The sequence below is a fragment of the Rattus rattus genome, chromosome 3 (genome assembly GCF_011064425.1).
Source record: "Rattus rattus isolate New Zealand chromosome 3, Rrattus_CSIRO_v1, whole genome shotgun sequence".
Lineage (NCBI taxonomy): Eukaryota > Metazoa > Chordata > Mammalia > Rodentia > Muridae > Rattus > Rattus rattus.
The window spans coordinates 28436474-28451740 of NC_046156.1; the positions used below are offsets into that span (position 1 = coordinate 28436474).

General features: G+C 38.4%; 1 protein-coding gene across 2 annotated transcripts; it reads left to right on the forward strand.

Moving 5' to 3' along the window:
* Positions 1–206: 206 nt before the first annotated feature.
* On the forward strand, positions 207–10213 carry LOC116896249 (zinc finger protein 728-like). Of its 2 annotated transcripts, none has more exons than XM_032897319.1 (4): positions 207–308; positions 5203–5329; positions 5781–5876; positions 7304–10213. In XM_032897319.1, the coding sequence occupies exons 1-4, from the start codon at positions 303–305 to the stop codon at positions 9331–9333; spliced, it is 2259 nt and encodes a 752-aa protein (XP_032753210.1). In that variant the 5' UTR covers positions 207–302; the 3' UTR covers positions 9334–10213. The 2 variants fall into 2 exon arrangements, with proteins under 2 accessions (XP_032753210.1, XP_032753211.1); XM_032897320.1 differs by having other exon boundaries at positions 289–425; positions 7304–10210.
* Positions 10214–15267: the final 5054 nt, after the last annotated feature.

The following is a 15267-nucleotide window of genomic DNA, read 5'->3' on the forward strand; positions in this document are numbered from 1 at the left end:
AGACAAACATCGCGTACTGAGACCACAGCACTTTCAAAAAGTAAGAATGCCTTGAGGCTGGCTGCCAAAGACTGTTTCTTTCTGATTTCACTTGCTCACAGCTGGGCAGGTACCCAGGCAGTGCAGAAAACCTGTTTGGTGTGTTCCTGGAAGTCTTTTGCACTGACTTGTGGGAATTGTAGTCCCAACTATTATGACGTCACAAGGACTATCGGTATTAAACTTCCGGATTCATTCTTCAGTCTTGTTTCTCCCCAAAGTAAAAGGAGTGTCCTGCTCAGATCTGGGCTTGGATCTCTGACATGGAGGTTGGTGCAGGGAGCAGCGCCGTCCTGCAATTCTGAGACACTGTGCATGGTGGCGAGTCGGTCTTGGAGGGAGCTGACTTGGGCTGATTGGGAGACGGGGAAGCTGCTGGCCTGGAGGTGCTGTGCTGACCGAGGATGCGCCACTGCCCCTGGGAGTAGGATTGACAGGGAGAACATTGGAAGCAACAGGATTGCCAGGGCAAGCTGGGTCTGATGACTGCATGAGATGCTGAAGGGAGCTCACTCAACTTTGCTGGAGAACTTGCTCTGCCAGAACTTGCTCTGCCTAGCTGTACCGTACTGACATGGCTGCAGTCAGATTCTCAGGACTTAAAGAACTTCCTAAATTTCCTAGTGTCCAGGGGCAGAGAGTCTTGTGAGGGTGACCGTTGTATGGGATGTTAGCTCATTTTCCTTTGGAATGAATTGTTAGATTTGAATAGGAATTCATAGTGTACAACCCTGTCACCCGAATCATCACGATACATGTCTATATAGCCACAGAATAATCTTGGAATTAGAATGAACCAGTGTGTGCACAATCCAAATAATTAACCTCTGGGCTAAAGGGAGAGTTGAAGCATTCAAGGACTTCTGAGCCTACAGAATGATATTGTCTAGTTCCATCCATTTGCCTGAAAAAATTCTTGATGTCCTTATTTTCAATAGCCTAGCAGTATTCTACTATGTAAATGAACCACATTTTCTTTATCTATTTGTTCGTCATGGGACATCTGTATTGTTTCCAGATTCTGGATATTATGAATGCAGTTGCTTCCAACTTAGTTGAGCAAATTGCCCTGCTGTATGATGGAACATCTTTTGTATGTATGTCCGTCTCGAGGTAGAACTATGTACCTAGTTATCTGAGAAACTGCCAAATTCATTTCTATAGTGGTTCAACTTGACAGTCACACCAGCAATGGGGGAGTTTCCCTTTCATTCACATCCTTGCCAGCATGTGCTGTGACTTGAGTTTTTTAATTTAGTCATTCTGCTGAGTGTAAGGTAGAATCTCAGAATCGCTTTGATTTGCATTTTCCCGAAGGATAAGGATGTTAGAACTTTTTAAGGCCTTTCTTGGCCATTAGAGATTCCTCTGTTGAGAATTCTGTGCTTAGCTCTTTGCCTCATTTTTAAGTTGGGTTATTTGGGTTGTTGTTTTCTCTATATATTTTGGGTATCATCCCCCACCCATGGGATGTGGGGTTGATGAAGATCTTTTTCCATTCTGTAGGCTGTCATTTTTTTTTCCTATTGACAGTGTCCTTAGCCTTGCTGAAGCTTTTCAGTTTCACGAGGTCCTATTTATTAATCATTGATCTTAGTGCCTGAGCTATTTGGTGTTCCATTCAGGAGGTTGTCTCCTGTACCAATGTGTTCAAGGCTACTCCAAACTTTCTCTTGTATTAAATTTAGTTTATCTGGTTTTATGTTGAGGTCTTTGATACATGTGGACTTGAGTTTCTGAAGGATGATAAATATGGATCTATTTGCATTCTTCTACATGCAGCCATCCAGTTAGACAACAACCATTTGTTAAAGATGCTTCCTTTTTTCCATTGTATGGTTTGGGTTTCTTAGTCAAAAATCAAATGTCCAGGGTGTGTGGGTTTAGTTCAGGATCTTCTCTTCGATTCCACTCATTATCCTCTCTGTTTCTGTACCAATACCATGCAGTTGTTGTTGTTTCTGTTTGTTTGTTTGTTTGTTTTACTATTCTGTGATATGGCTTGAAATTAGGGATGGTCATTTTATTATACAGGATTGTTTAAGGTATCCTGTTTTGGTTTTTTGGTTTTTTTTTTCCATATGAAGTTGAGAATTGTTCTTCCAAGGTCTGTAAAGAATTGTGTTGTAGTTTTGATGGGAAGTACATTGAATCTGTAGATTGCTTTTGACAAGATGGCCATATTTACTATGTTATTTTTACTTATCTGTGATCATGAGAAATCATTCCATCTTTTGATATCTTAGTCACATTTCTTTTTCAGATAGTTGAACTTCTTGTCTTACAGGCCTTTTACTTGCTTGGTTAGAATTACACCAGGATATTTTATAATATTTGTGGATATCATGAAAGGTGTTGTTTCCCTGCTTCCTTTGTCAACCCATTTATTGTTCGTATAACTGAGGGCCACTGATTTTGTTTTTGTAATTTGTTTTGCTTTTTTTTTTTTGAGCTGATTTTCTATCTAGCCATTTTGCTGAAGGTGTTTATCTGCTGTAGGAGGACTCTGGTAGAGTTGTGGGGATCACTTATGCATACATCATATCATCTGTGAATAATACTTTGACTTCTTCTTTTCCAAATTGTATCCCTTCTTGTTATTTTATTGTTCTGGCTAGAACTTCAAGTACTATATTGAAGAGATATGGGGAGATGGACAGCCTTGGACAAGTCCATGATTTTAGTGGAATTGCTTTAAGTTTCTCTCCATCTAATTTGATATTGGCTATTCACTTGCTGTATGTTGCTCTTACTGTGTGTAGGTATGCACCTTGTATCCCTGATCTCTCCAAGGCTTTTAACATAAAGGGGTGCTGGATTTTCTCAAAGTTTTTTTTCAAGGAGATTGACATGAAATATTTGGTTGTTTCAGATTGTTTATATGGTGGATTAAGTTGATGGGTTTTCATAACCACCCCTGAGCTCTTGGTGGATAATGTTTTTGATGTGTTCATAGATTTAGTTTGTGAGTACTTTATTGAATATTTTTGCATCAATGTTCATAAGGAAAATTGGTGAAATGCTCTTTCTTTGTGGAGTCTTTGTGTGGTTTATGTATCATGGCGACCACTACATTGCCTAGAGGAGCTGTCGGCAGGTAGAGAGTAGGGGTAAGAGTTCCTGCAGTTCCTTTTCAATCCATATTTATGTTCTTCCACTCCCCTAAGTATAGCCTCCCAGTTCTTCCCAGTTTCCCCGTGAGGTCATATGCACCTTCCATTGTGTCATATGTATCTTCCATTCTGTCTCTCTCTTTTCTTTTTAATTTATTTTTTATGTATTCATTTTACATTCCACTCACAGCTCACCTCCTTGTCACCCCCTCACACAATCCTTCCCCTATTCCCCTCCTTCTCCTTTGAGTTGGTTGGGGTTCCCTGGGTTTCCTTCCACACCCTGGCACTTCAAGTTTCTGTGAGGCTAGGTGCCTCCTCTCCCACTGAGACCTGACAAGGCAGCCCAGCTAGAAGACCATATCCCAAGTACAGGTAACAGGTTTTGGGGTTTCTCCCATCCCACTTGTTCAGAACCCATATGAAGGTCAAGCTTCACATCTACTGTATATCAGTGGGGAGACCTACGACCAGCCCATGTATGCTCTTTAATTGGTGGTTCAGACTCAGAGCTGCAAAGTTCCAGATTAGTTGATTCTGTTGGTCTTCCTGTGGTGTTCTTATTCACTTTGGGGCCTTTCCTTCCTCCTATTCTTCCATAAGGGTCCCCAAGCTCCATCCACTCATTGGCTATGGGTGTCTGTATTTGTCTGAAAAAGCTGCTGAGTGGAGCCTCTTAGAGGACAACATGCTCATGTCTGTATGGTTTAGGAGTCTGATGGAGGTAGAGGAGAAATCAGGGGGGAATCCCATACTCTCTCTTATGCTCCCAAACAGCATCCCTGCAGGGTTTCAAGGGCTTCATGAACAGCAAAATAACAAGGCGTGGGAGGAAGGAAGGCAGCTTGCCCAACGCAACTCATTAGCTGTTTTTTGTTCAAATTGGGGGAATCCGACCCCCACTTGTTCTTATAGGCATATTCGTGCACAAAATTCGTGAAAACGCTTCTGGGGGTAATCACTTAAATCCTGTATGCACAGTAAAGCATACATACATCTCTTAGAGGGACAGTATTAGCTAAATACAGATCATATGTGAATAAGAGGATACTTGTTGTCAAGTCTATAAACATGGGTTTTATAGATTGAGTGGAAAAACAGTTTTAAAATAAATAAGGAAAACTAACTACAAGAAGAATCTTGGAGGAGACTCAGTGGCAGCAGAGATTTTAGCCACAGTGATAGGATAAAGTTCAATCCACTAGCAATCTGTTCTAAGCTTGTATAGAAAACAGGTTTTACATTCCTCTCCTTAAAGGAACAACCCTCTAGTCCTACATTCTCTAGCACTTTGTTGTGAAAACATTGGAGTGCATTAAAGAAGCTTCTGCTCCAGTTGAAATGACCATGTAATCTTTGTCTATAATATTCTGTCATTTATTGTATTTATTAACTTGCATATTGTGAACCATCACCACACTTAAGCGATAAATCCAACTTCTTCATGGTCAATGTTTTCAACATGTGTCTGTATTTTCTTTGCAAGTTTTTTTCTTCCCAATATATTTTTTGAGCACTTAGACTTTGACTTCATTATGGATATTGGTTACTAAAATTCTTTTGTTGTTGCAGTTTTTGTTGGGTCTCTATCTGATTTTGTTATTAACGTGATACTAGCTTCATAAAATTTGTAGGTACACTTTCTGTTCATATATTTACTAAATGTTTGAAGAAAACATACACAGGAATGAAAATGAAATCTCAAGAAAACTAAACCTTTGGGGTGTATTGAAAGCAATCTTGTGGATGAAGAGTATAGCGGTAATTGCCTACAAGAAACTATGAGAAAGAACATGGAGAAATGACTGAATGATGCAATGAAGAAATTTTCGATAAACAAGAACAAACATAATCCAATTCCTGTCAAAAGCACAGAATAAAAAGAAAAAGAAACAAACAAAACATAAATAAATAAACAAACAAAACAACAGAAGAGAAATAATTGATAATTGGGGCAGCCAGATCTTGGGGAACAGAAGTTAGCATTTGAATACATAGGACCAGACTAACCTCCCAAAATAATGTCTAATATTTATTCTTTTTTTTCCAGGATATACTGTCATTCAGAGATGTGGCCATTGATTTCTCTGCAGAGGAGTTGGAATACCTTGGTCCTGCTCAGTGGAGTCTGTACCGGGATGTGATGTTGGAGAATTACAGCAACCTTGTGTTCCTGGGTGAGGATAGCTTTCATGATGAATTCTTAATTAATTGTCCACATTAAACTTGCTCCATTTGTACAGTACCTCATGGGAGCTTGTGCTTCCAACAGGGAGATTTTTAAGGAAAATTAATATTACTCATATAGCTTAGCACTACATCTTGTGTTCATAGCCCCCTATTAAATGTATCACTTGTATTAGAAAATAAATGGTTCGCCTTAAAAAGACTGTCACACACTTGGGTTTTAAAAATGTCTCCCTATAACTGAGGGATATGAAGCTTGGACCTCACAAACTCTAAGTCCCTCCTAAGTATTCTGATGTGCTCAGCAGAAAATACATGAGAACTAATTTTCTACACTCCTTTTTTATTTTTAAATCTTCTCATCCTTGCTCACACAATTCTGGAGGGGCATTTTATTTCCCAGGAGAACATACTAACAATGTTCTCTTTTCCCACAAACAGGTCTTGCTTCCTCTAAGCCATACCTGATTACACTTCTGGAACAAATAAAAGAGCCTTCAGATATGAAGAAACGAGAGGCTATCACTCTGCACCCAGGTATGTCAGAAGGAAGGTGTCAGAGAACAGAGTAGGAAATTTTAAGATACAGCATAAAGCCATTGAGACAAAATATTCTGGTATAAATCATCTTTTAAATATCCAATTTTCTCTTTCTTTCAAAGGAGGACATCATGTTATGAGTTCCATAAGTTTTGTTTTCTTCTACCATGAGAATAACTTGTGTTTCCCATGACAGCCTAACCTCTGTCATTTCCATGTAATTTTTATTTGGCTATTTTTGTTTTTCATAAGATACGTGTGCATGCATTTTTAAAAGGGATGGTTTTTCTCTATCCCAGCTAGCTCTCAAATGAATGAGACAAAGACTATAGGACTTATTTGATGAGATTTAAAAAAACATGACTGAGGTGTTAATAATTGATTATAATCTTCTAAATTAATCTGACTGTCTCCCAGCCAAAATCTCTATGATACCATTGTACTATTGGTCTGGTTCTCTGGGCTTCAGACATCTATTCATGTGTCTCTGGACCCCTTCCTCATAGCTATCCCCACCCCACCTCTCTCTCTCTCTCTCTCTCTCTCTCTCTCTCTCTCTCTCTCTCTCTCTCTCTCTGTGTGTGTGTGTGTGTGTGTGTGTGTGTGTGTGTGTGTGTGTGTCCCTTGCTGGCAGAAGTCCAGCTCTTTTCTCTCTTCAGGCCAGGCCAGTTATTGGCTGGTCAGCTTTTATTGACAAATCAGAAAATTAATGGGGAACAATATTTATACAAATTCAAAATGAGAGATTCTAAAAACAAGCATTATAATACCATGTCTGGATGGTAAGAAGATAGGGGGCAGAGAAATCAGAGTTTGAATTACAGAATAATCTTTATACAACGTGCAAAAACATTATGCGTTAAGATTTGTGTAAAACTCCTTGTCTTGAATTTTTGAAATTTATTCTTTTATGTTATTATGAAAGTGTTCTAATGCCACCTAGCTTTTACAGCTTCTAAAACCAAGCTACATATTTAGAATATATACATACATGCATATTGTTTATTCACGTGTTATGTATTCAGAAAAAAATATATTGCTTATTCAGGTGTTTTCCAAGTTACACTATTTTATAATTTTTTTAAAGTAATCATAAAACCTTTATATTTATTTAAGGGGTTGATTTGCATTTATACATAAGGGTGTTCATAGTTGATATGTTTTGCTTACATCTGTGCATTTGATTACTATTCCTTTGTTTCTATATTCTATGTCATCATGGTCTTCTTAAGTGGAAGTTTACATGACTTTCTCCTCTTCTGTGCTGTAAATTAGGCCTCAATAAATACAGACAGAAATTTGAATGTAGCTTATAAGTTTTATAGAGAAATACAAGTATGAGTTAATGTTTCATTTTAGAAATAAGCATTGTAAATATACAGAATATTACTGTTTTTATTCATTTCTCAATTCTTCATCACCAGGGGGAAAATGCTATATGTGTGAAGAATGTGGCCAAGTCTTTGAGTGGAAAAAAGTACTTCAGAATCACCAGAAAATTCATTTAAGAGCAAAGCCTTGCAAGTGTGAAGAATGTGGCAAGTCTTTCCATTTTCCATCATTACTTTCTGCACACAAAAGAAATCATACAGGAGAAAAACTCTACAACTGTGAAATATGTTGTAAAGCCTTCCATGCTTCTTCACTGCTTTCTTTACACAAGAGAATTCATACAGGACAGAAACCCCACGAGTCTGAAAATTATAGCAAGGACTTCCATTATCCATCATTACTTTCTCAAAACAAGGTAGTTCATACAGGAGAAAAATCCTACCAATGTGAAGACCATGGCAAGACCTTCCATTATCCATCAACATTTTCCAAGCATAAGAAAATTCATACAGGAGAGAAACCACACAAGTGTGAAGTATGTGGCAAGGCCTTCGACTATCCATCAAGACTTTCCAACCATAAGAGAATTCATACAGGAGAAAAACCCTACAAATGTGAAGTATGTGAGAGAGCCTTCCATGATCCATCAAAACTTTCTCAACACAAAATAATTCATACAGGAGAAAAACCCTACAAATGTGACGTTTGTGGCAAGGCCTTTCATTATCCATCCATACTTTCTAAACATAAGATAATTCATACAGAAGAGAATCTCTGCAAGTGTGATGTATGTGGCAAGGCCTTCCATTATCCATTATTACTTTCTCAACACAAAATAGTTCATACAGGAGAAAAACCCTACAAATGTGAAGACTGTGGCAAAGCCTTCTACTATCCATCAAGACTTTCCAGACATAAGAAAATACATACAGGAGAGAAACCATACAAGTGTGAAGTATGTGGCAAGGCCTTCCATTATCTATCCATACTTTCTAAACACAAGATAGTTCATACAGAAGAGAATCCCTACAAGTGTGAAGTATGTGGCAAGGCCTTTGATTATCCATCAAGGCTTTCCAACCATAAGAAAACTCATACAGAAGAGAAACCATACAAGTGTGAAGTATGTGGAAATGCCTTCTGTTTTTCATCATCACTTCGTAAACACAAGATAATTCACACAGGAGAGAAACCCTACAAGTGTGAAGTATGTGGCAAGGCCTTTGGTTCTCCATCAAGACTTTCCAAACATAAGAAAATTCATACAGAAGAGAAACCATACAAGTGTGAAGTATGTGGAAAGGCCTTCCACTTTCCATCATTACTCTCGGTACACAAGAGAATTCATACGGGAGAAAAACCCTACAAGTGTGAAATATGTGGCAAAGCCTTCTATTGTGCATCAACACTTTCTGTACACAAGAGAATTCATACTGGAGAAAACAACTACAAGTGTGAAGTATGTGGCAAAGCCTTCCATTGTCCATCAACACTTTCAGTGCACAGGAGAATTCATACTCAAGAAAAACCATACAAGTGTGAAGTATGTGGCCAGGCATTCCACGTTTCATCTAAACTCTCTTATCACAAGAGAATTCATACAGCAGAAAAACCCTACAAATGTGAAATTTGTGGCAAGGCCTTCTATTATCCATCAAGACTTTCCAAGCATAAGATAGTTCATATGGGAGAGAAACGCTACCATGGTCAAGCATGTGGCAAGGCCCTTGATTATCCATCAAGACATTCTAAACATAAGAAACTTAATCAAGGAGAGAAACCACACAAATGTGAAATATGTGGAAAAGCCTTCCACTTTCCATCATTACTTTCGATACACAAGAAAATTCATACTGGAGAAAAAACCTGTAAGTGTGAAGTATGTGGCAAGGACTTCCATTATCCATCAAGACTTTCAAACCACAAGAAAATTCATACAGAAGGGAAAGCATACAAGTGTGATATTTGTGACAAGACCTTCAATTATAAATCATTACTTTCTAAACACAAGATTGGTCATACAGTAGAGAATACCTACCACAGTGAAGTATGTGGGAAGGCCTTTGGTTATTCCTCAAGAATTTCCAAAGATAAGAAACTTCATTCAGGAGAGAAACTATAAATGTGCAAAGTGTTTGGAAACATCTTCCATTTTCCATCATCACTTTCAACCACAAGAGAACTCATACAGGAGAAAAGACCTACAAATGTGAAGTATGTGACAGCACTTCTATCATCCTTCAAGACTTTCCAACCATAAGCAAATTCATATAGGAGAGAAATCATATAAGTGTGAAGAATGTGGAAAGGACTTCTATTTTCCATTATCACTTTCTAAACACAAGACAATTCATATAGTAGAGAAACTCTACAAGTATGAAGTATGTGTCCTGGCCTCCTATTGTCCATAATTACTTTCTCAACACAAGGAAATTCATTACAGATGTGAAACCCTACAATTGTATAAGTCTTGTCCTTTGGAACTTCCCAGATTCTTTCTACTCATTTCATAGCCTGTTCTGGAGAGGAACATTACAAATATGAGGAATGTGGAAAAGCGTTCTCTACAAAGTCATACTTAAGTCTACACAAGTTAACTCACAATGTGAAGGACATATACAAATGCAAAGAATATGGCAAAATGCTCAACAAAAACTTTAGGGATTATCAAAGAATTTGTTCTGGAGGAAAAAACCATATGAATGTAAAGAATGTGTCAAATTATTTAGAAGTTGCATTAACTGATCAAACACAGGGTAATTCTTACTAGAGACAAACTTATAAATATGAAGAACATTGCAAAAACTATTACCAGTCTTCTGGTATTAAACAACACTAAAGAATTCATTTGTCAAAGAAACCATACAAATGTGAAGAATGTGCCAAGGTCTTCTGGACCTACTAAGAACAATTGAACCATTTCACAATTCATACTAGACTGAAATGCCACCTGTGAAAAATATTGCAAACCCTTTAATAAACTTACTTATATTTCTCAATAGTTCAACCTGGAGTGAATTAGTACAAATGTTAAAATGTTAAAAAAAAGTTCATACTTCTTGAGACCCTAAATTTTATCAAGAGCTTCATTCTGAATAGAAGTTTGCAGAATATGTATATTTGGAAATCATTCATAACAACCATTTCAAAACTGGAGCTGTCAGATTCTGTGTTTGTCCTTGGGGATTTGGGGTTGATAGTACTTGCTGTCTTTTGTGTTTTCTGTTTTGGAGACAGAATGTTTCTTCTCTGACAGTGTGTGGTAAAAATAGTGACTTGTTTTTCTATTGTAGGAGCTCACAGTCAATGTGAGTCTCACATAACACATGGACTGTGGTCTTTAGTAGTGTTGTAATTATGAAATATTTTGTGAACCCTCAAGTTGTAGCCTATCTTACTTATGAGATAAAGGCAAGGTTAGTGTGGGTCTTTCAAGTTGTAGCCTATTTTACTTATGAGATGAAAGTAAGGTTAGAGAAAGAGAAGGAATGTTATGATTTAAAGCTTTGTGGATAGAGGACTTTATTCCACAGAAAAGCAAGAGTTTTGGGTATCTCTAGTTGTTTGGGTATCTGCATGAAGACCAAGCTGCACATCTGCTACATATGTTCAAGGATGCTAGGTCTAGCCTATGTATGTTCTTTGTTTCAGTCACTAAGAGTCCCCAATTCTAGGTTAGTTGACTCTGTTGGTCTTCCCTGGAGTTCCTATTCCTGTCAGGGCCATCAATCCTTACCCAACTCTTACATAAGAGTCCCTGAGTTCTATCCAATGTTTGGCTCTGGATCTCTGCATCTGTTTTAGTCAGCTGCTGGGTAGAGCTTCTCAGAGGACAGTCATGCTAGGCTCCTGTCTTAAGAAAAAATATACTTGGGAACTGGAAGGATGGCTCAACAATTAACAGCATTAGGTAGTTTTCCATAGGACCCAAGTTTCATCCCAGCATCCGCATGGCAGCTAACTCCTATCTGTAAGTCCCGTTCCAAGTAATCTTCCACTGTCTTCTGGCCTCTTTACATTGCATACAGACTTGCATGGAAAATTCCTTATATTCTTTAAGAAATATGTGAGTGAATCTGCATAGAAATGTCAAAGATCTGTGGATGTAAATTTCTCAATACATGTTACAGTAATTGCAAAACCCAACAGAGAAAAGGAGCAGCCCTGTAGTGTTTTTTTTCTGGTTAGATTCCACTCTAGATTGTTGCTGCAATTTCCTTAGTGTAATAGCAGCCTTTGGATTAAAGGACAATTTCTTTCATGAGCCTTTGGTTTCTTTGTTCCTTTATAGGCCAGCATCCTTTATAGTGTGGAATGCATGAAGACAAAACTGCACATCTGCCACATATCTAGGAAAGGCAGGGAGGTCTTTATATACTCCTTGGTTCATGTTTCAGTCTCTGAGAACACCCAAAGAACCAGGTTAGTTGACTCTGTTGATCTCCCAGTGGCGTACCTAACCCATTTGGGACTTGCAATCCTTCCCCCAACCCTTCCATGGAAGTTGCCAATCTACATCCTGTTTGGCTGTGGGTCTCTGCATTCTTACAAGTAAGCTTCTGGGTAGAGCCTCTTAGAAGACCGGTATGCTAGACTCTTGTTTGCAATCATAACTATCATTAATACTGTCAGGGTTTGGTGCTTGCCCATTGGATGGGTGTTGCATGTATTTCCTTCTACTTTAAGCTCTGGGCAGACTTCGCTACCAGACTCACCCAGAAAATATTGGATCCATGGATGAAAAACAGAGACATAATGCTCAATTTCAACCTTTCTTATTGGCTCAATTATTCAGTGCTCTTGCTTGAATAGCATGCCCTTCCCAAAATTATTAGTTTAGCACCTCTTAATCTGCCCTTAACTTCTCCTTGTTAACAACCCCAAACTGTCCTCAGCTTAGTTGCATTTCTAATCAGCCAGATGGGAAGCATCCTATGGTCACTCAGCCCAAGATCTCACACGGCTGGTCACCTCTTCCCTCTTTGAATCATGGCAGGGAGAAAAATCCCTCGTAGCCTGTCTGTAGGGACCCAGAAATCCTGGCTCTTATCTTCTGCCCAGTGATTGGCCCCTGGCATCTTTATTGAATGATCAGGAAGCAATTGGGAAACAGGACCTTAGCATCCGAATCAGCCCTTACAGATTGGACTCAAGTTGGTCCCATTATGGATTGGCCATTCCCTCAGTCTCTGCTCCTTCTATCCCTGCATTTCTTGTTGAAAGAAATTTCGGGTCAAAAATTTTGTGGGTGCATTGGTGTCCCTCTTGCTCCAATGGGCTTCCTGCCTAGCTATAGGAGGTGGCCACTTCGGGTTCCATATCCCCAGTGCTGTGAGTCACAGCTAAGGACACACCTATTGTCTTAAGTACCTCCACTATTCCATAACTCTCTCATGTCTTGAGATACCTGCCCCCACCTCTCCAGCACCATCAGTTGCAAATTTCTAGTCTCGTAGCCTTCTGGCCATCTCTCCTGTCCCTCCCAATACCTGATCCTGAACACCTCCATTTCTCTCCCCATCCCCTCTCCCACCTTGTACCCTCCCTCCATCTGTCTCCTATGACTGTTTTATGCCCCATTCTAAGTGTGATTCAAGCATTTTCTCTTAGGCCTTCCTTCTTTAGCTTCTTTGGGTCTGTGGCTTGTAGCTTGACTATCCTCTATTTTATGACCAAAATACACTTATAAGTGAGGACATACAATGCATGCCCTTTTGGGACTGGGTTATCTCACTCAGGAAGATAGTCGCAAGTTTCATGCATTTGCCTGAAAAACTCATAATGTCTTTGTTTCTAATAGCTAAATAGTATTCCCTGGTATAGATGTACCACATTTTCTTTATCCATTCTTCAGTTGAGGGAAATCTAGAGTGTTTCCAGTTTCTGGAATGTAAAATAAAGCTGCTTTGAATATAGTTGAGCAAGTGCCTTTTTGGGATGGTAAAGCATCTTTTGGGTATACGCCCAGGAGTGCTGTAATTGGTTCTTGATTAGTTCTATAGTCCCATTTTTCTGAGAAACTGCCAAATTGATTTCCAAAGTGGTTTTACAAGTCTGCACTCCGACCAGCAATGAAGAAGTGTTCCCCATGCTCCACATCCTTGGCAGCATGTGATATCACCCAATTTTTTTTTTAACCTTAGCCATTCTAGTTGTTGTAAGATGGAATCTCAGCATTGATTTGATTTCCATTTTCTGAATGACTAAGGACTTTGAATATTTCTTTAAATGAGTCTGTTGGTGTCTAACTTCTTGATTTCTTTAAACATTTTGGATATTAGCCCTTTGTCATATGTAGGGTTAGTGAAGACTGTTTCTCCATCTGCAAGCTGCTGTTTTGTCTTATTGACAATGTCCTTTGCTTTTAGAAGCTTTTCAGTTTATTGAGGTCCCATTTATCAATTTTCGATGTTAGAGCCTAAGCCATTGGTGTTCTGTTCATGAAGTTGTCTCCTGTACCAATGAGTTCAAGGCTATTCCCCACTTTCTCTTTTATTAGATTTAGTAGATCCAGTTTTATGTTGAGGTATTTGATCCACTTGGACTTGAGTTTTGTGCAGATTGATTGATATGTACTTTTTTTTTTTTACATAAGACATCCAATTAGACCAGCACCATTTGTTGAAGATGCTTTCCCTTTTCCAGTGTCTCGTTTTGCCTTCTCTGTCAAAATCAACCCAAAGTGTGTGAGTTTATTCAGCATTTTTGATTCATTTCATTCATCAACAGTCTGTTCCTATACCAATATCGTGTAGCTTTTATTACTATTGCTTTGTACTATAGATTGAGGTCAGTGTTGATATCTCTGGAAGTACTTTCATTGTTTAGGAATATTTTTACTATTATGCTTCTTTTTTGTTGGGGGTTGTTTTGTTTGTTTTCATATGAAGTTAAGAATTTCTCTGTCAATATTTGTAAGGAATTGTGTTGGAATTTTCATGGGGATTGCACTGAATCTGTAAATTGTGTTTGGTGAAATAGCTATTTCAGTATATTAATCCCATAAGCATGGGATATCTTTCCATCTTATGATATCTTCCTCAATTTCTTTCTTTAGTGACTTGAAGTTCTTGTCTTACAACCCCATAACTGCTAACGAAATAGAAGCAGTCATTAAAGGTCTCCCAACCAAAAAGAGCCCAGGTCCAGATGGGTTCAGTGCAGAATTCTATCAGACCTTCATAGAAGACCTCATACCAATACTATCCAAACTATTCCACAAAATTGAAACAGATGGAGGGCTACGGAATTCCTTCTATGAAGCCACAATTACTCTTATACCTAAACCACACAGAGACCCAACAAAGAAAGAGAACTTCAGACCAATTTCCTTTATGAATATCGATGCAAAATACTCAATAAAACTCTGGCAAACCGAATCCAAGAACACATCAAAACAATCATCCACCATGATCAAGTAGGCTTCATCCCAGGCATGCAGGGATGGTTTAATATACGGAAAACCATCAACGTAATCCATGATATAAACAAACTGAAAGAACAAAACCACATGATCATTTCATTAGATGCTGAAAGCATTTGAAAAAAAAATTCAACACCTTCATGATAAAAGTCCTGGAAAGAAGAGATTCAAAGGCCCATACCTAAACATAGTAAAAGCCATATACAGCAAACCAGTGGCTAACATTAAACTAAATGGAAGAAACTTGAAGCAACCCCATTAAAATCAGGGACTAGACAAGGCTGCCCACTCTCTCCCTACTTATTCAATATAGTTCTTGAAATTCGAGCCAGAGCAATGAGACAACAAAAGGAGATCAAAGGGATACAGATTGGAAAAGAAGAAGTCAAAATATCACACTATTTGCAGATGATATGATAGTATATTTAAGTGATCCCAAAAGTTCCACCAGAGAACTACTAAAGCTGATAAACACCTTCAGCAAAGTGACTGGGTATAAAATTAACTCAAATAAATCAGTAGCCTTCCTCTACATAAAAGAGAAACAAGCCGAGAAAGAAATTAGGGAAACGACACCCTTCATAATAGACCCAAATAATATAAAGCACATCGGTGTGACTTTAACCAAGGAAA